This window comes from Geotrypetes seraphini, chromosome 1 (assembly GCF_902459505.1).
Source record: "Geotrypetes seraphini chromosome 1, aGeoSer1.1, whole genome shotgun sequence".
In the NCBI taxonomy this organism is placed as follows: domain Eukaryota; kingdom Metazoa; phylum Chordata; class Amphibia; order Gymnophiona; family Dermophiidae; genus Geotrypetes; species Geotrypetes seraphini.
In genome coordinates this window covers 30,471,413-30,491,513 of record NC_047084.1, presented here as the reverse complement: position 1 = coordinate 30,491,513, position 20,101 = coordinate 30,471,413, and the positions used below count along the sequence as shown (strand labels likewise).

At 41.8% G+C, this 20,101-nt stretch overlaps 1 protein-coding gene across 1 annotated transcript in view; it reads right to left on the bottom strand.

Annotated features, from left to right (window-relative positions):
• Nucleotides 1-20,101, bottom strand: part of AGGF1 (angiogenic factor with G-patch and FHA domains 1) — a 153,447-nt gene that overhangs the window by 77,429 nt on the left and 55,917 nt on the right. The window contains exons 8-10 of the mRNA XM_033929321.1: nucleotides 17,286-17,337; nucleotides 17,066-17,167; nucleotides 10,247-10,415 (exon numbers count right to left, since the gene is read on the bottom strand). Of these exons, the coding sequence (XP_033785212.1) occupies nucleotides 10,247-10,415; nucleotides 17,066-17,167; nucleotides 17,286-17,337 (323 nt within the window). The remainder of the gene's footprint in view (nucleotides 1-10,246; nucleotides 10,416-17,065; nucleotides 17,168-17,285; nucleotides 17,338-20,101) is intronic.

Sequence of the window (20,101 nt, the reverse complement as noted above, 5' to 3'; positions counted from 1 at the left end):
GCATGACAGGAGTGCAAAACAGCAGCGTCGGTGATTGGGGGGGGAGGTATAGTGGAGGAGAGCAGTGCTGATCACTGGAAAGGGAGGACAAAAGCATTGAGCATTTGGTGGACTCAAATATAAAACTGAGACCCCCATTTTAAGCCATTCTTTTGGCCCAAAATCTTGGTTTACAGTTGAGTATATACGGTATTAGTTTAGTACTACAGGATAACTTTTTTTTTTTTTTTTAATTCTTTATTCATTTTTAGCCTTTCATCAAGTGTATAAATATCTTAATAACAACATTTAATAAATCACTTGAAAATCGTATTATTATACTTAGAAACATAGAAGAATCCCTCACCCCACCCTCCCTCCAACCCCATTATTAATTATGGCACATAACCCCTCTTATATAACCCACCCCCCTCCCAACACTAAGTGATGTATATATTTGATTGAAAATGGCATTACTCATGACAAAAAGATGTTAATGGCTCCCATATTTTTATAAAATTCTTATAATTTCCATTTTGTATCGCCAGTGATCTTTCCATTCTATAAAGGCGACATAACAAATTCCACCAGAAATTAAAATTAAGTTTACTATGGTCTTTCCAGTTATTAGTAATATGTTGGATGGCTACTCCTGTCATGATCAATAAAAGTTTATTGTTACACGATGATATCTGACTCTTTTTTCTCATAGACATTCCAAAAATCACAGTATCATAAGATAATGCTACATAATTTTCCAATAAACAATTTATTTGATCCCAGATTGAATTCCAAAAGGCTAAGATATAGGGACAGTAAAACAAAAGATGATCCAAAGTCCCTACATCAAGATTACAATGCCAACATCTATTAGACAAGGAACTATTTAATTTTTGTAATCTAACTGGGATCCAAAAAGCTCTATGTAACAGAAAAAAACAAGTTTGCCTCATAGATGCCGACATTATACATCTTATTCTCCAAGATCAAATTTGTGGCCATTGAGATGCTGAAATCTGATGTTTAATCTCAATGCTCCAAATATCCCTAAGAGCATTTTTAGTTTTTTTTTTAACCAGATCACTAATAGTTTTATACCACTGCGCGGCCTGGTGACCCAGAAAGTCCGCCTGAAAACATAAAAATTCCAGACTGTAATGGGTATTAAGATTTTTCCATTCAGGGAACCCTGCCTGAATGGCCTGCTTCAATTGCAACCAACGAAAACACTGTGATTTATTAAGCCCAAATTTATGTTGCAATCGTGTAAAATCAAGCAGTTTACCATTAGAAATAACATCATTCAAAATTCGTATTCCTGCAATTATCCAATGCTTCCAGACGATCTTGAATCCGCCAATTTGAATCTTGGAGTTTAGCCATATGGTTTGATTTGTTAATAGGAATAGCTGTTAAGTTACTGACAAATCGTAAGGTTTTCCAAGTATCCATTAAAATTCTATTTTCTTTATATAATCTGGGCATCTTGATACTGAGCACATGACAAAGTTGTAAAGGAAACATGAGTCGCCATTCTAAATATAACAAATCAGGAGTGTACTCAATGAGCTCCGGGAGGACCCAATACATACCTTGACATAAAATATAGGCCTGATGGTACCTATAAAAGTTTGGAAAATTTACCCCACCCTCCTTAATTGGCTTTTGTAAAGATACTAAAGCAATTCTGGGAGTTTTACCACGCCAAATAAATTTGATAATAATCGAATTCAATTTTTTATAGAAAGACCCCTGAAAAAACACAGTTATCATACCCATTTGATAGCAAACCACAGGCAATATCATCATTTTAACAGTTTGAACTCTCCCCCACCAAGATAAATGTAATGGATTCCAATGTTCACATAATTCTGCAACCTTTTTTAATAAAAGTTTTTCATTCTCTTTTACCATATCATCCACTGTATTTTTAATCCATATTCCTAAATAATTTAATCCATCTTCCTTCCAAACAAAAGAAAATGAATCAAACATACTTTTTATACAATGTACATTGAGTGGAAGAATTTAAGATTTATTCCAATTTATTTTGTATCCTGAGAATTTTCCAAACATTTCAATCAACTCTAACAGGCAAGGAATGGAGGAACTTGGATTACTCAAATAAAGTAAAATATCATCGGCATAAGCAGATAACTTATATTCCCATTTCTTACAATGAATACCCTGTATCCCCTTTGCCTGTTGAATAGCTAACAACAAGGGTTCCAAAACAATATCAAAAAGCAAAGGAGAAAGTGGATAACCCTGTCTAACTCCCCTATGCAAATGAAAACGATCTGATAAATTATTATTAATATATAATCTTGCCCTAGGGGAGCTATACAAAGTTTGAATCATTTGAACAAATCCCGAACCTATACCAAACCATTCCAATGCCTGATATTACATTACATTACATTAGTGATTTCTATTCCGCCTGTGCCTTGCGGTTCTAGGCGGATTAAATGTCCATTCCACTCTATCAAATGCTTTTTCCGCATCTAAAGATATAGCAAAAGCTGGGTTCATTCATGTTTTTTGTTAAATTTAATGTGTGAAAAGCCAATCTAGTATTACTAGAAGAATGTCTGTTCGCAATGAATCCAGTTTGGTGTACATCAATTATGAAAGGGAGAGCCTTAGCCAACCTCAAGGCCAATGTTTTGGCTAATAATTTTCCATCCAGATTTATTAAAGATAATTTGAAACCAAAGTAGGATCTTTATTTGGCTTTGGCAAAACAATAGTCAAAGATTCTGCCATAGTACCTGTAATGACCTCCCAATCAACGACTTCGGAAATACCCATCTATATTATCTTTTTATCTGCGATCTAGAATGTACTGTGATGTAGCGGTATATAAGAAATAAATTACATTACATTACATTACTGTAATTCTGCTACACTACACCCGATTCAACCGATCGAGTTAACATGTATTACCTCTGTTAAATGCATTATCTTCCGTTATATGTATTATCTTCTGTAACAAGAATTATCTTCTGTGAAATTGTAGTATCATATCTCATTACTGTTCCTGTAACTTACTCTTATCCTGAAATGTAACTCTACTGGAATATCCCAGATATTTCTATATTGTAATCCGCCTAGAACCGCAAGGCACAGGCGGAATAGAAATCCCTAATGTAATGTAATGTAATACAACCCTTATTTAGTTGAAATTAATATAAATATAATAAATGGGGTAATAACAAATTTTGGAATGCTTTATAAAATTCCACTGTAAAACTATCCCCACCTGGAGCGGATCCAGCTCTAAGAGACTTCAACGCTGTTTCTAATTCCCTTAATGATATAGGCTCTTCTAAACTTTTTTTTATGTGATCAGGAAGTTTTGGACCCTCAATTAAATTTTAAAATTCCAAACCATTTTGAACTTTATCAGCATAAGACTCGGAAGAATAAAAATCTTTATAAAAATTAAGAAATTGACTTAAAATATTACTAATCTGAGTATGAGTATTTCCTTTTTCATCTTTTATTGCTATTATTTTTACTCTTCTTTTTTTTTGCTTTAAGATAATTTGCAAGTACTCTTCCCGCCTTATTTGAACTTCCATAATACAAGGTTTGCTGAGAAAACAAATCTTTCCTTGCCAATCTTGAAGAAATCTCATTATATTTACCCTTTGCCTTTAAAAGAGTTTGTAAGGTATCTTGTTGCCATTTATCAACTAATTTAGATTCCAAATATTTAATCTCTTTATTTAATATTTATAAATATATTTATATATTTATATATTATAATATTTATAAATATTTAATCTTCTATCAGGCTTTTCAAATTGATTGCTGAAACAGCAAATTAGTTGAATAATCTTGTTTTGAGGCACTCAGTCCATCTGAACTGAGAGCTAGCTCAGTTGTTTTGTAAATAGAAAATCTAGCTATTTTTGCCAGCTATGGCTGTGCCTAAAGTTGGACTGTGTGGGTTGAAGGCATTTAACAGATTTACTAGAAATGCTGAACAATTTGTTGACCTTTTGATAGATTGCATTTGGTTTATCTTTGTTTTATGGGGCAGTGGGAAAGTTAATCTTACTGGTGTATTGGATACTCACCTGGTTAGTGGATACTATTTCTAAGGCATCAAAGAAAGCCTTTGCCTTTTTGTCTCAAACAATGGAAAAGTGAGGTTACTACCCTAAGCAGGAGAGGCTTTAGCTTACAGAGCTAAAAGACACAGATAGGGATTGATAGCTTGTTTAGATGTTTTGCTTTGTAATAAAAGGCATTGAAGACAGAGCAGGCGAACAGGGATTTGATAAAACTTGTAATTTTTTAAATTGCCTATTTTAATTTGGAAAAGGTTTGGATTAACTAGAATGGAGGTTTGAATATTTTTGGTACAGGTAGTTGAGAGAATATAGTTAGTGGGGGGGTAGGAGAGTATAGTTTTAAATACTGTAAAGCACAGTTACTTACCGTAACAGGTGTTATCCAGGGACAGCAGGCAGATATTCTTGACTGATGGGTGACGGCACCGACGGAGCCCCGGTACGGACAATTTTAGAGTGATCGCACTCTAAGAACTTGGAAAGTTTTAGCAGGCCGCACCGCGCACGCGCGACTGCCTTCCCGCCCGACGGAGGCGCGCGATCCCCAGTTAGGATAAGCCAGCTAAGAAGCCAACCCGGGGAGGTGGGTGGGACGCAAGAATATCTGCCTGCTGTCCCTGGATAACACCTGTTACGGTAAGTAACTGTGCTTTATCCCAGGACAAGCAGGCAGCATATTCTTGACTGATGGGTGACCTCCAAGCTAACAAAAAGAGGGATGGAGGGAAGGTTGGCCATTATGAAAACAAATTTTGCAAAACAGATTGGCCGAAGTGTCCATCCCGTCTGGAGAATGCATCCAGACAATAATGAGATGTAAAAGTATGAACTGAGGACCAAGTAGCAGCTTTGCAGATTTCCTCAATAGGAGTGGAACGGAGGAAAGCTACCGATGCTGCCATGGCTCGGACCCTATGGGCCGTGACAGAACCTTCCAGTGTCAGTCCGGTCTGAGCATAACAGAATGAAATGCACGCTGCCAGCCAATTAGACAACGTACGTTTAGAAACAGGACGTCCCAATTTATTCAGATCAAAAGACAGAAATAGTTGGGGAGATGATCTGTGGGGCTTAGTGCGGTCTAAATAGTAAGCTAGAGCCCTCTTACAGTCCAAAGTATGCAGGGCCTGTTCCCCTGAATGTGAGTGGGGTTTCGGAAAGAAGACAGGCAAAACAATGGATTGGTTGAGATGGAATTCAGAAACAACCTTAGGAAGAAACTTTGGGTGCGTACGCAGAACCACCTTGTCGTGATGGAATACTGTAAAAGGTGGGTCCGCAACTAGTGTATGAAGCTCACTGACCCTCCTGGCAGAGGTAAGGGCAATAAGGAAAAGAACCTTCCAAGTGAGAAACTTGAAAGAAGCGGTAGCCAAGGGTTCAAATGGAGGTTTCATTAAGACGGAAAGAACCACATTGAGATCCCAGATAACAGGAGGGGCTTTAAGAGGTGGTTTAACATTAAAAAGACCCCGCATGAACCTGGACACCAAGGGATGAGCTGAGAGGAGTTTTCCATGGACTGGCTCATGAAAAGCCGCAATAGCACTGAGATGGACTCTGATTGAAGTGGACTTGAGACCAGAGTCTGACAAAGAAAGAAGATAATCCAACAAGGTCTCCACTGCAAGGGAAGTAGGATTATAATGATGAAGAAGACACCAGGAAGAAAACAGTGTCCACTTCTGATGGTAACATTGCAGAGTGGCAGGTTTCCTGGAGGCATCCAGAATAGAACGAACGGGCTGGGACAAAAGAGTATCATTCGAAGTCAGCCCGAGAGATACCAAGCTGTCAGGTGCAGAGACTGGAGGTTGGGATGCAGAAGGGTCTCCTGATGCTGTGTAAGCAGAGAAGGAAACAATGGAAGAAGAATAGGCTCCCTGGAACTGAGTTGAAGTAGAAGGGAGAACCAATGTTGCTTGGGCCATCGTGGAGCGATGAGAATCATGGTGGCCTGTTCCCTCTTGAGCTTGAACAAGGTTCGCAACATGAGAGGTAACAGAGGGAAAGCATACAGGAGCAGATTGGACCAGTCCAGGAGAAATGCATCCGCTGCCAGACGGTGAGGAGAGTAGAGTCTGGAGCAAAAGAGGGGCAGCTGGTGATTGTGAGGAGCTGCAAAGAGGTCTATCTGAGGAGTGCCCCACTGAGCGAAGATGGACTGTAGAGTTAAAGGATCGAGAGTCCACTCGTGAGGCTGGAGAATTCTGCCGAGTTTGTCCGCTAAGGAATTCTGTTCTCCCTGAATGTAGATCGCTTTTAAGAATAGTTGGTGATCTATGGCCCAAGCCCAAATCTTCTGGGCTTCCTGGCACAAGAGGCGTGAGCCTGTCCCACCCTGCTTGTTGATGTAGTACATTGCAACTTGATTGTTTGTGCACAGCAGGAGGACTTGAGGAAAGAGAAGATGTTGGAAGGCCTTGAGGGCATAAAACATCGCTCTGAGTTCCAGGAAATTGATGTGATGCTTCATTTCCTGGGCTGTCCAAAGACCTTGATTTTGGAACTCGTTCAAATGAGCTCCCCAGGCATAAGGGGAGGCGTCGGTGGTGATGACAAGTTGATGAGGAGGTAGATGGAACAAAAGACCTCTGGAGAGATTTGAAGACATCAACCACCATTGTAGAGACTGACGAAGCGATGATGTCACAAATATGTGTCGTGAGCAAGGATCCGTCGCTTGGGACCACTGGGTAGCTAGGGTCCATTGAGGAGTGCGCAGGTGAAGACGTGCGAAGGGTGTGACATGAACTGTGGAGGCCATGTGACCCAAGAGTATCATCATATGCTTGGCAGAGATGGAACGTTGTGGAAGCACCTGCTGACATAGAGATTGAAGAGTTTGAAGACGGTTGGACGGCAGGAACGCTCTCATGAGGACTGTGTCCAGCACCGCTCCAATGAATTGAAGTCTCTGAGTGGGGATGAGATGAGATTTGGGTAGATTGATCTCGAACCCCAGTAGTTGTAGAAACAGGATGGTTTGGTTGGTGGCCAGGAGTACTGTCTGAGATGAATTGGCCTTGATTAACCAATCGTCCAGGTAAGGAAAGACCTGAAGGTGGTGAGAGCGTAGAAAGGCAGCCACCACAATCAGACATTTGGTGAACACTCTTGGAGAGGAGGCAAGACCGAAGGGCAGCACCTTGTATTGGTAATGACAATGATTGATCATGAAGCGGAGGTACTGTCTGGAGGCCAGATTGACCGGTATGTGAGTATATGCCTCTTTGAGATCGAGGGAGCATAGCCAGTGGCCTGATTGAGAAGAGGGTAAAGAGTGGCCAGAGAAAGCATCCTGAATTTCTCTTTGACAAGCATTTGTTGAGATCGCGAAGATCTAGAATGGGTCTGAGATCTCCTGTTTTTTTGGGGACTAGAAAATAACGGGAGTAGAATCCCTGCCCCTTTTGATCTAGAGGAACTTCCTCTATGGCGTTCAGAAGGAGGAGGGATTGAACCTCTTGAAGAAGGAGGGAAGACTGAAGAGTGTTCAAAGCAGACTCTTTTGGCAGACTTCGGGTAGGAAGAGTTTGAAAGTTGAGAGAGTAGCCGTGGCGGATGATGTTGAGGACCCATTGATCCGAGGTGATGATCTCCCAACGGCTGAGGAAAAAAGTAAGACGGCCACCTATAGGTTGAGGCAGGTGGGCAGATGGCAGAAAACTGGCTATGCCCTGGAGAACTAAGTCAAAAGGGCTAAGTAGATTTTTGCTGTGGAGGTGGCTTCGCAGGCTGCTGCTGTGGTGGCCTAGGGGTTTGTCGCTGTTGCTGACGTTGACGCATAGGTTGTTGGGGAGCTGATGGCAAAGGGCGAGCCACATAACGGCGTTGATAGGCCGATTGTTGTCTAAAAGGCCGGGCAGGTGGAGTCTTCTTCTTTGTTTTTAGAAGAGTATCCCAGCGAGTCTCATGGGCGGAGAGCTTTTGGGTGGTAGAGTCCATGGATTCACCAAAGAGTTCATCCCCTAGGCATGGAGCATTAGCCAGTCGATCTTGATGGTTGACATCAAGCTCCGACACCCTGAGCCAAGCAAGGCGGCGCATGGCCACAGACATGGCCGTTGCTCTGGTGGTAAGTTCGAACGTGTCATAAATTGATCGAACCATAAACTTGCGTAGCTGGAAAAGAGAGGACGAGCACTGGTGAAAAGCCTGTCGTTTGCGCTCAGGAAGGTACTTTTCAAAGGAAGCCATGGTGGTGAGAAGATGCTTGAGATAGAAAGAAAAATGGAAAGCATAATTACCAGATCTGTTAGCCAGCATGGCATTCTGGTATAACCTTTTACCAAACTTATCCATGGCTTTACCTTCTCTGCCAGGAGGGACAGAAGCGTATACACTAGCTCCGGCAGACTTTTTAAGCATAGACTCCACTAGAAGAGATTCATGTGGAAGCTGCGGCTTATCAAATCCAGGGATAGGTATCACTTTATACAAAGAATCCAATTTACGAGGGGCTCCTGGAATGGTCAAAGGTGTCTCCAGATTTTTATAAAATGTTTCCCTCAAGATATCATGGAGGGGTAATTTGAGAAATTCCTTTGGAGGCTGGTCAAAATCCAGTGCATCAAGGAAGGCTTTGGATTTTTTAGACTCAGCCTCCAAAGGAATAGAAAGAGATTCACACATGTCTTTCAGAAAGGAAGTGAAAGATGTGGAATCTGGTCTGGAGGATGGATCAGGGACAGCAGGATCATCCTCATCCGATGAATACTCACCCTCAGAAAGAAAAGGCTCTTCGGAGTCACCCCACAGATCAGGGTCCCTAATGTGGGAGCTACTGTCTCGAGACTCCGGTGTGGAGGGTTCCAGGTGTCGGGATTTGCGTGCCGACTTACCTGACCTCATAGATACGGTACCAGGAGACGTTAAAGGCTGCATCGGTGCCGAAGTCTGAACAGCCTGGTGTTGAGCTCTCGGTTCCGGTGCGAGGACTGGCATGGAGACCGATGAAGCATAGTGGACCGGTACCGACAAAGTGGACACGGACAATAAAGGCTGCTCCACTGTCGGTACCGGTGGCTCAGACCGGACCGGGACTGGAAGGTTCGGTGCCAATAGAGCAGGCAGGAGCTGTTGTAACTGCTCTTTAAGCTCCACCTGGAGGACGGCTGCAATGCGCTCGTCCAGAGAAGGCACCGGTACCGCTTTTTTCTTCTGCGGTACCTGCGGTGCTGCTCGACGCCCCGAGGATGAGGAGCCTGAGGTCAAAGGACTCACCTCAATAGGGGCGGAGCGCTTCCGCGGGAGCCTCGCGGTCGGCAGGACTGGGCTCGCTGCTATCGAGACCGGAGGACGCTCCAGCGGGGAAGGCTTCCTAGCCGGCTTACCTGGATGTTGCGACGCCGGTGCGGTGTCGACGAAGTGGGTGCCGACTGAGATGGGGCCGATGCCGGTGTCGAAGCCGTAGGGTCAGACATATCGGCACCGAAAAGCAACCGTTGCTGAATTTGACGGTTTTTCAATGTTCGTTTTTTCAATGTGGCACAGCGGGTGCAGGTGGAAGCCTGATGCTTGGGACCCAGGCACTGTAAGCACCAGTTGTGCGGGTCTGTGAGAGAAATAGGCCGTGCACACCGCTGGCACTTTTTAAACCCTGGTTGAGGGGGGCATGAAAGTAAAAACGGCTTCTGCCAAATCGAAGGCCGAGGCCTCGATGGTGGCAGCAGGCCCCGCCGGGGCAAAACCGAAAAAAGAAAGAAAAAAGAAACCTTTTTTTTTTTTTTTTTTTTTAAATAAGAAAAATAATAAAAGAAGAAAAGGAAATACAATTTCCGAGGAGGTTTTCGCGAGCGGGAAGGCGATCAGGAAAAATCTTTTCAACAGCCGTTGAAAATTGCGTCTTCTTAGCTCCGCGGAAACTAAGAAACTGGGGACCGCGCGCCTCCGTCGGGCGGGAAGGCACTCGCGCGTGCGCGGTGCAACCTGCTAGAACTTTCCAAGTTCTTAGAGTGCAATCACTCTAAAATTGTCCGTACCGGGGCTCCGTCGGTGCCGTCACCCATCAGTCAAGAATATGCTGCCTGCTTGTCCTGGGATAAAACTGTATTTGTAAAATGTTTTACCCCATATAAAATGGCTGTGTCACTTTGGATATAGTGGAATACAAGTTTTATAATCAAATTATATCTCAAGTTCAAAACAATTTTAAATGCCATGAAAAGAAAAACAAATTGTACCAGAAGAGGTAGGTGAGTCCTCGTTGAGACCAAAGTGTGCTCGGATTTGTCCTGGTTCACATCCATCACAAGTTTCTTTGCTAGGGTGCACATGGAAGCATAATACAGTCTCTCCAAACCTTACTTCATCTCCATGCTCCAGTACATGGGGTTCAGACACAGTATCAGGCTAAAAGAAAAAACCTGAATTCAATCAAGCATATGCATTTATTATAATTTACATTTCACATAATTTATCAAATCACTAATCTGAGCAGACTTACAGAAATGCACCCAGAATACTGCAAACTAAAAGACTGACACTATAGACAGACACTTCACCATTTAAATTATATTGAATCAAACTCAATATACTTAAGAACATAAGAATTGCCGCTGCTAGGTCAGACCAGTGGTACATCATGCCCAGCAGTTCGCTCACGCAGTGGCTCTTAGCTCAAAGACCAGTGCCCTAACTGACACTAGCTTTACCTGCGTACGTTCTGGTTCAGCAGGAACTTGTCTAACTTTATCTTGAAGGTATTTTCTCCTATAACAGCCTCCGGAAGAGCTTTCCAGTTTTCCACCACTCTTTGGGTGAAGAAGAACTTCCTTATGTTTCTACAGAATCTATCCCCTTTTAACTTTAGAGAGTGCCCTCTCGTCCTCTCTACCTTGGAGAGGGTGAACAACCTATCTCTATCTACTAAGTCTATTCCCTTCATTATTTTAAATGTTTCGATCATGTCCCCTCTCAGCCTCCTCTTTTCAAGGGAGAAGAGGCCCAGTTTCTCTAATCTCTCACTGTACGGCAACTCCTCCAGCCCCTTAACCATTTTAGTTGTTCTTCTCTGGACTCTTTTGAGTAGTACTGTGTCTTTCTTCATGTACGGTGACCAGTGCTGGCCGCAGCATTCCAGGTGGGGGCGTACCATGGCCTGGTAAAGTGGCATGATAACTTCTCTGATCTGCTTGTAATCCCCTTCTTAATCATTCCTAACATTCTGTTCGCCCTTTTCACAGATTCACTAAACCTTCCGATGCACGGGGAGGGGCCTAAGACCCTGATTGGCTCAGGTGCCTTGGGCTCCTCCCTTGGGAGGTGCCTGAGGCGCCAGAGCCAATTAGGGACTTCCTTAGTAAATAGCCTAAGGAAGTCCCTGATTGGCAGTGAGCCACCAACCCGACAATCTGGCATCTGTCATGAGAGTCATCTACTCTGATATCCAAAGAAGCCTGCCCTGCTGGAGATTTTTGCCCTGAAGCCAACAACTCATTCCGTTCAGGGGAGTGGCATCTGAAAGGAAAGACGCTGTAGAGACCACCGAAAGAAGGGACTCCTGTAATGGGCACATGTGAGCTCAGGCCCAGGGAACCACCTCCAAAGAGGCTGCAATGGACCCCAGAACCTGAAGATATAGGCAGGCCGTTTCAGCTGGGCAGTCCAGAAGAGCTGAGTCTGCAGTTGAAGTTTCTGTCTGCATGCCTTGAGAAGAAAAACCCGATCATTCTTGGTATCGAAGAGGAGTCCCAGATACTCCAACATCTGAGAGGATATTAAATTGCTCTTCTTGAAGTTGACAATCCACCCCAATGCCTGCAACCACTGTTTCCACTGCACTATCACACTCCGAATGAGACAGAGCTCAAATCAACCAGTCATCCAGGTAAGGATGAACCTGGATTCCCTGCCAATGGAGAAAGGCCACCACAACTACCATCACCTTGGTCGAAGGGTAGAGCAGTGAACTGGAAATGTTATTGCAGAACATGGAAACGCAGAAACTATTGAGGCTCCGGGTAGATTGGAATATGGAAGTAAGCCTCTGTGAGATCCAAGGATGTCAGAAACTCCTGGAGTGATAGCTGCTATGACCATGCACACGTTTTCCATCCAGAAATGAGGAACCCGCAAGAAGCGGTTTACTGACTTTAGATCCAGAATAGGCCTCCAATCTTCTGAGCCTTTCTTTGACATGATGAAGTCTAAGGAGTATCTGCCTAAGCCCGATTCTTGCTCTGGAACGGGTTCTATCGTTGCAATGCCCAGCAGACGTTGCATGGTAGCACAGATCGGGCCTCTTTTTCTGGGCCAACCCACTGGAGAATCCAGAAAGAGCTCCAGAGGCAGAAAAAAGAAATCTATCTTGTGCCCCTCCTGAATGATGTCCAGCACACATTGATCCGAGGAAATCCAAGTCCAGTCCTGAGAAAACTGAAGCAGGGAACCTCCAATTCGAGGAAGATCCGAATGACTCCTGGCATCATTGGGTCTTCTTAGGAGTAGCTGCCACTCGGGAGTTAGAGGCCTGAGGCCGCCTGGAATTGGAGTTGCATTGAGGGCAGTAGCCCTGGGAGTATCTCTGAGAGGAAGATCCTGCTGAGCCCTGACAAAACCTGTGGGAGGAACGGAAATTACTACAATCCACGCCCGCTGGACGAGACCTATTCACAGGGAGAGACTTAGGACGGAATTCAGCCACACTGGTCATAAGGTCGTCCAGGCCTTTAACAAAGAGAGGAGCCTTAGAGGAGACAACCTCTGCCGAATTAAGAATCCAAAGAGTCCAACGAATATATATTGCATAAGCCGAGACTTTGCCAAGAACTCGAATGAGATCATAAAGGGTGTCTGCTATATAATCCACCTCATCCATGATCAGCGTTGGACAAGGAGGAAATTCTGCAGAGGACGCTCCACATAATCTGAACTGACCGGCACGCGCCGTAAAAGAAGCAGCCACTGCTGCCTTCAGCCCCAAAGTTGCCACTTCAAAAATCTTTTGCAACATAATGTTCATTTTACGATTCTGAGAATCCCTAAGCATCACACACCCCTCACTAGGGAGGGCTGTATGCCATTGGACGAAATGTAGCAGTCTCAAGACTGGGTACAAATTCCAAATTACCCACAAGGGACAACAAACTAGTCAGTCTACGATTACTATGCCAAAGTCTCAGCAGCTCATTCCAGGCCACCTGAAGAGATCAGAGAAGCAACCTAGTCTTCACAGATAACGAAAACAAAGGAGTAGGCTCTTGCAAGAGAGACAGAATATGCCAAGAGGTCCACAACACCATTTCCAAAGGCTTCGGTGTATATACCTGATGATCAGAAAACCACTCTCCTAAAGAACGCAACACTTAAGCCAAATTGTATAAATGCAAATTAGGGAGCACCCATACCTCCCTGGCTCTAGTTCCCCCACAGGAATTTTTGCGCTATTTTAGGTTTCTTATTTCTCCAGCAAAAATCTGGACAACAGAGCGGAAAGCTTGAGAATATCTCTTTGTGACAACCAAATAGGAAGAGACTGTAAGGTGTATAACCACTTGGGAAATAACACCATGCCAAAGAGATGAATTCTACCGTGTAAAGACAGAGGTAACAGTACCCATTGGGTCAGACACTCCTTGGTGTAACGAAGTAGCAAACTCACATTGCTTTCATAGTGTCAATATCGTAAGGGTAAGCCGAATACCCAATTAACAAAACGATCCAGTAGCCCATTGAAGAGGAAATGGCCCCACCCATTCTTCTTGCACCTGCAGAGAAGTAGCCAACACTAACAAGTTGAGTTTGAAACCTGAAAAATCTCCATATTCTTTAAAGCTGTCCATGAGAGTAGATAAGGAACCAGAGGGGTCTCGCAGATGTACTAAAAGATCATCAGCAAAAGCTAAAATTTTAAATTTGGTATTGCCTATTTTGATCCCCTTAATGTCTACATTAGAGCACATTTCCCAGAGCAAGGGGTCCAAAGTTAAAACAAATAAAAGAGGAGATAATGGGCAGCCCTGATGTGTAATTTTACTGATTGGAAAATTAGGAAAGCAGACACCAATAACCCGAACCAATGCTTGAGGGGTATTATGCAGAGTGAAAGGTATTATAAGCATCCTAATAGCCTTCTGAAAAAAACCCAGTGATTCCATAACGATCCAACACAGAAAACATAAAATCCCATGATTTCCTGTCAAAGGCTTTTTCAGCATCGAAACTTACGAGAATAGAAAATAGCTTACACCTTTCTACATATTCCAAAGTAGCTAAAATAGACCACAGATTTTTGCTAGCATGACGCCCCTGACAAATCCAACTTGAAGCGAGGCCAATAAAGATGGTAACAATTAGCCAGTCTATTAGCCAAAATTTTTGCTAACAGTTTTGCCTCCACACACAAAAGAGAAATGGGGTGATAAGAAGTACACTATTAAGGATCCTAATTAGGCTTTAACAAAACTATGATTTTAGCTGTGCATAGGAAGTTGGGAATGCGGCCTCTACAAATGTATTCATTGAAGATTTCAGTTAATAAAGGCATCATCCTATCCCTCATCAGCTTATAAAACTTCATATGGAAGCTGTCCAATCCAGGCACTTTAAATAAAGCCCCAGACTGGATAGCCAAGGCCACTTCCTCTGGTGATAGGAGCATTGAACGTACGCCGATACTGATCGGACAAACAAGGCAAAGACAAACCATTGAAATAAAGATCACCAGTCAACAGATTCTCTTGTTTAGCATAAAAAGATTAATATTTAAAAAAGACCTCATTGATTTCTCGATCAGTCCGAACTTTCACACCCTGGTCATCAATGAGCTGTAAAATTTTGTTTGGTCTATTCACTTGGCATGCCACATTGGTCAGCAACTTCCCCCGAGTACTACCATAGAGATGGAATTTATATTTGTAACATAGTAAGGATTTTTTGGTTCGTTCATGCAACAATTCTTGCAAGGCAGTCTGCGTTGCTATCAATTGAGAATGCAAAGATGGTGTAGGGTAAAGCCCATACTGTTGGTGCTCTGAACGGAACTGATGTTTTAAATGTAGAATCTGCCTTTCTCTAGCCTTTTTGTGATGACTAGCTTAGGCTATAATATTGCCCCATAGAACTGCCTTCACTGCCTTCCAATAAAAAATGGGATTAGGCCTGTGTTTGAAATTGAGGAAATATTCCTCCCATTTTTCCCCCAAGAAATCTTGAAATTTAGAATCAACATATAAAAGGGCCATTGATAAACTATTGTAATGATTAGACACCTTTTTGCACTGAAAGTATATTTATAATTAGGGGAAGTGAGGGCGGTTTTTAGTTCTATTAAAGATTTAATTAATAATTATGAATGTAATATTTATATGATATTTTGACTATAATATCTGTGGAAAGGGTGGGGGATGGAGGAAATAAATTTATGTATGTAAGATGTGTATAAGTTCAATTGAAATAATATTTGTGCATTTGATTTAAGATGAAAAAATGAATAAAGAATTGGAGAAAAAAAAAGAATCAATATATAAAGAAAGGGGAAACTGCCACTGAAAAGGACCATATGGTGCTGGTTCTAATCCTAGGGTAACAGAAATCAAAGCATGGTCAGACACATCAAAGGAACCAATCTCCGTAGACTGCACACTAGAAAACAGGGATCGAGAGATCAACCAATAATCTATTCTAGACAAAGATGTGTGCACTCTTGACAGAAAAGTAAAATCTTTCTCCAAGGTGTAAGGTTCTCCAGACATCAAGAATATCAAGAGCATGACAAAACATTGGGAGACATCTTTTACCCTCAAAATGATCCATCCTGAAAGGGTGGGATTTATATACTACCGGATCAAATAACCAATTAAAATCATCACCTAGTAGAAATGGAGTATCTTGGTGCCAAGCCGCTCCACACTTTCCCAATCATTTTTTACCTATCCTTCAGTCAAAGGCTGTACTTAGAAAAGATTCATTAACTGACTCTTATCATACCAAGCCGCTTGCAGGGATCCTGAACTGGGCCAAATGGTTATGTAGGGTCATGAAATGGTTAACTGTTGTTTAAAATATTGCTCTGGCTTACATAGCTGAAAACAGTGTACAATCTATTGACCTAATCTGCCTGAAATGTATGTCCCTACCTTACCACATTGTAAGCTAAATAGATAAGAGTTTGAGCCATGATGTACCCTGCCCTTCTGTACATGTAACATTTAGAACTGTAAGATTTAGATAAGCAGAGAAAGGAGCTTGTTTCCTATAGGACTATAAGTTGTATCCCTGAACCTATCATAAGTGCTGGCTTAGGACCAATAATAACTGTAGAAAGTTATAGAAGTAACAAATGAAAATGGTAGTTTTTGCATATATTAGTTTGCGTATGCTTAGTGAAAAGGGCATAAAAGTCCGTGCATTTCCTGTTTCTAATACTCTAGTAGGCAGGCTGTTAACTGGACTAGAGTCCAGCATGCTTCACGCCTCTGACTTTGTGTGTCCAAGTGACCTTTCAGTTAGAATATCAACATTTTTAGAAAGCTATTAAAAACCCATCTGTTCTCAAAATTCTTGTAATCCCTTCAAAGCAGCATACTGATGTGACACTATTGTTAACTTGTTGATGCCAATATTCTATCTATTGTAGCTCACTGACAATGGTCAGCCCATCTCTTTTATAAACAGCATAGAACCGAAAGGCTTTTACAGTATATAAATAAAAATTTATGTTATGTTATGCTGGCACAAAAGAGAGATAAGCTTATCAAATAATTTTTGGTCATGCGTGTTGGGAGCAAAGATATTACCCAGGATCAGCCCTTGTCTATCAAGGGTAACTTTAGCAATTACAAAACAACCATCTGATTAACTCATTGTTGATTGATTATAAAATTAACTCCTTTGCATATTAAAATCAGGATCCCTACCTTCTGTCCCACCACAGGGGCCCCCAATTGACCCACCCACCAATGCTGAAATTTGGCATGTTCACTAGCAGACAAATGAGACTCCTGAAAAAAGCAATCATATATGATATGAATTTTTCTAGTATCCCAAGTAGTAATGCTTACCTGCAGTATCAAATGTTCATTTATAACTGTGCCAGTTTGACTGCCTTGATCCACAATAACATAACTTTGTAATTCATGGTCAAAGAAGACTTCTGCATGACACTGACATAAATAAGTAAGAGAAAGCAAAGTTTAATGCCCTAGGATGATCAACATATGTACCTCAATTAAGTTTTTCTCTTTACTTATACAGAGAGGAAATGTTGACTGAAAAGCTCACCTTACTGATTGCAGCCTCAGGAATTACAATTGTATGCCCCAGATACTTCTTTCTGAAAAGGAGGATAACATTTTAAAATGTTTTCTTGATGAATAACAAAGATTAATTAAACTATTACTAATTCTTAGATGGGAGACCTCCTGGAAAGACTGGCTACAATGAATTACAAAAGACAATGGCAATCCATTGCAGTATCTTGCCTAGAAAATCAAGGCCATGTGCTAGGCTGTGACTGCCAAGAACTAATTTCCTTTTTGTCCTAAAGAACAGTCCAAGACTTGTAGATTAGAGACAGAGAAAGAAAGCAGTTCTTGTGGATTCACCCGTCAAGTATATTATGCAGCCCTAGAATCCTCAATATATTCTCTATCTCGGTGGGTGATAATGCACAGTGCATCTTCTCAACAAAAAGAGATTAGGTTTTTACCTTGCTAATATCTTTTCTAGTAGCTAGATGTGTCATTCTGGACGGACAGGTATCTCTCCATATTTGCGAGAAATGCAGAAGGAATTCATTCCAGCTTTTGAATCCCTCCTCTTTCATCAGAAGGCTCTGCTACCCCCTTCTCTTTGTACCAAAGCAGGCAAATATAGAAACACATGTGAAGGAGGGGTATGGGAAAACTCCCTGATCTTCAACTCCATTCTGCTTTGAAATTATAACACACGTTAAATATTGCCAATGAACAACTGAAACTTCAAAATAATCATACCAAACAGAAAGATTTATGGAGCTCAAATAATACCTCAATGTGTTATAGCAATAGATTATTCTTCATATCCTTAAGGTCTGGCTGACATCCAAATTTCAGTTTTGACTCAAACTTTCTGATTGAGATAGTAGGCAGGCTCAAGAGATAACTTATAGTGCGGGGCCCCAGAATGACATACCTATCTATTAGAAACAATATTAGCAAGGTAAGAACCTAATCTCTTTTTCTAGTGCAATAGGTGTGTCATTCAGGATGGACAAGGACATAAAAAAGCACTCCCAGAAATCTAGGATGGGATCTCAGCTCTGGCTCATAACACTGAGGACCCAAATGCAGAGCCCTCCCTTTCTACATCCACTCTGTAAAACTCAGAAAATGTATGTAGAGTGGACTAGGTCGCTGCCCTACAAATCTCCTCGAGGAAGGTGGGAGGGATGTGAGAATATCTGCCAACCGGCTCCAGATAACACTTGTTATGGTAAGTATCTGTACTTTATCCAAGCAGGAAGCATATTCTCACATGTGGGACTCTCTAGCTTACTAGAATGGGATGATGGGAAAGGTGAAAACCCAATAAAGAAAACTAGAGATTACTCAAAATTTCTTATAAATATCAATGAACATGAGAGTAAACATATACGATATAACCAACTATTCATACAGACCTCATACACCTGGAGCACTCAAATTACTTTCATGTTCTTACTGGGGTGGTGAATTCATCATTAGTATGATTTTATATTTTATCTTTTCTCTTGATTTGAAACTTATACTGAAAACAATTGTTAGAATTCAAACATACAAGAAGCAGCACTTAACTTCTGCCTGACGATTACTGAACTGTTTCACTATCTAGTTTCTTCAGGGGTTGTACTGCTTCATAAATGTATATTCTTCAGTGTTCTCCCTAGGCCTTTTAGCTGGGCGGTCCGCCCAGGTAATTTAGATGACCGCCCAGCTATCATCCGCTCCTGAATTCTGCTGCTGCTGCCGCTGCTGCTCAACATTTAAAAAAAAACAAAACAAAAAAACGGCTTGGAGAACTTATGTTCCGGGGGCTAATGTGTGCTTGTACCGGCTTCCCTCTGAAACCGGAAGTTATGTCGGGGGGGGGGGAGAGAGAAGGCACGCACATGTTAGAGTCCCGTTCGCGGGCTAAGATGGGAGACAGGTTAGTGAAGCTTGCGATTTGCTCTTCTTGCTGCCAGGTCCTGCCTACTTTCTGTTTCCGCAAAGGCAGGACCCGGCAGCATTTCTCCCAATAGGTTGATCTTGGGCCGATCAGCCAATTGATATAGTGTATCTAGATTTTCAGAAAGCTTTTGATAAAGTTCCTCATGAGAGGCTCCTGAGAAATTTTTTTTTTTTTTAATAAATTCTTTATTCATTTTTAATACAATACAAGATAAAAACATTTTATACTTTAAGATTACTTAATAGCTATCAGGAACTAATTCAAATCAAATATCCTCCCCAAAAAATACTCAGCAATTATCTTTGATTATAAGAAAATTAAAGTGTCATGGGATAGGTGGCAAAGTTCAGTTGTGGATTAGGAATTGGTTATCAGATAGAAAACAGAGGGTAGGGTTAAATGGTCATTTTTATCAATGGAGGAGAGTAAATAGTGGAGTGCCACAGGGGTCTGTACTGGGACCGGTGCTATTTAACTTATTTATAAATGATCTGGAAATTTATAAATGATCTGGAAATTGGAATGACGAATGAGGTGATTAAATTTGCAGATGACATTAAACTGTTCAAAGTTGTTAAAACGTATACAGATTGTGAAGAATTGCATGCGGACCTTAGGAAATTGGAAGACTGGGCGTCCAAATGGCAGATGAAATTTAATGTGGACAAAAGCAAAGTGGTGCACATTGGGAAAAATAACCTGAATCACAGATACCAGGTTTGCCCCCAAGAAAATGATCTGGGTATCATCGTAGACAGTATGATGAAACTTTCTGCCTAATGTGCGGCAGCGGCCAAAAAAGCAAACAGGATGCTGGGAATTATTAAAAAAGGGATGGTTAACAAGACTAAGAATGTTATACTGCCCCTGTATTACTTCATGGTGCGACCTCATCTTGAGTATTGTGT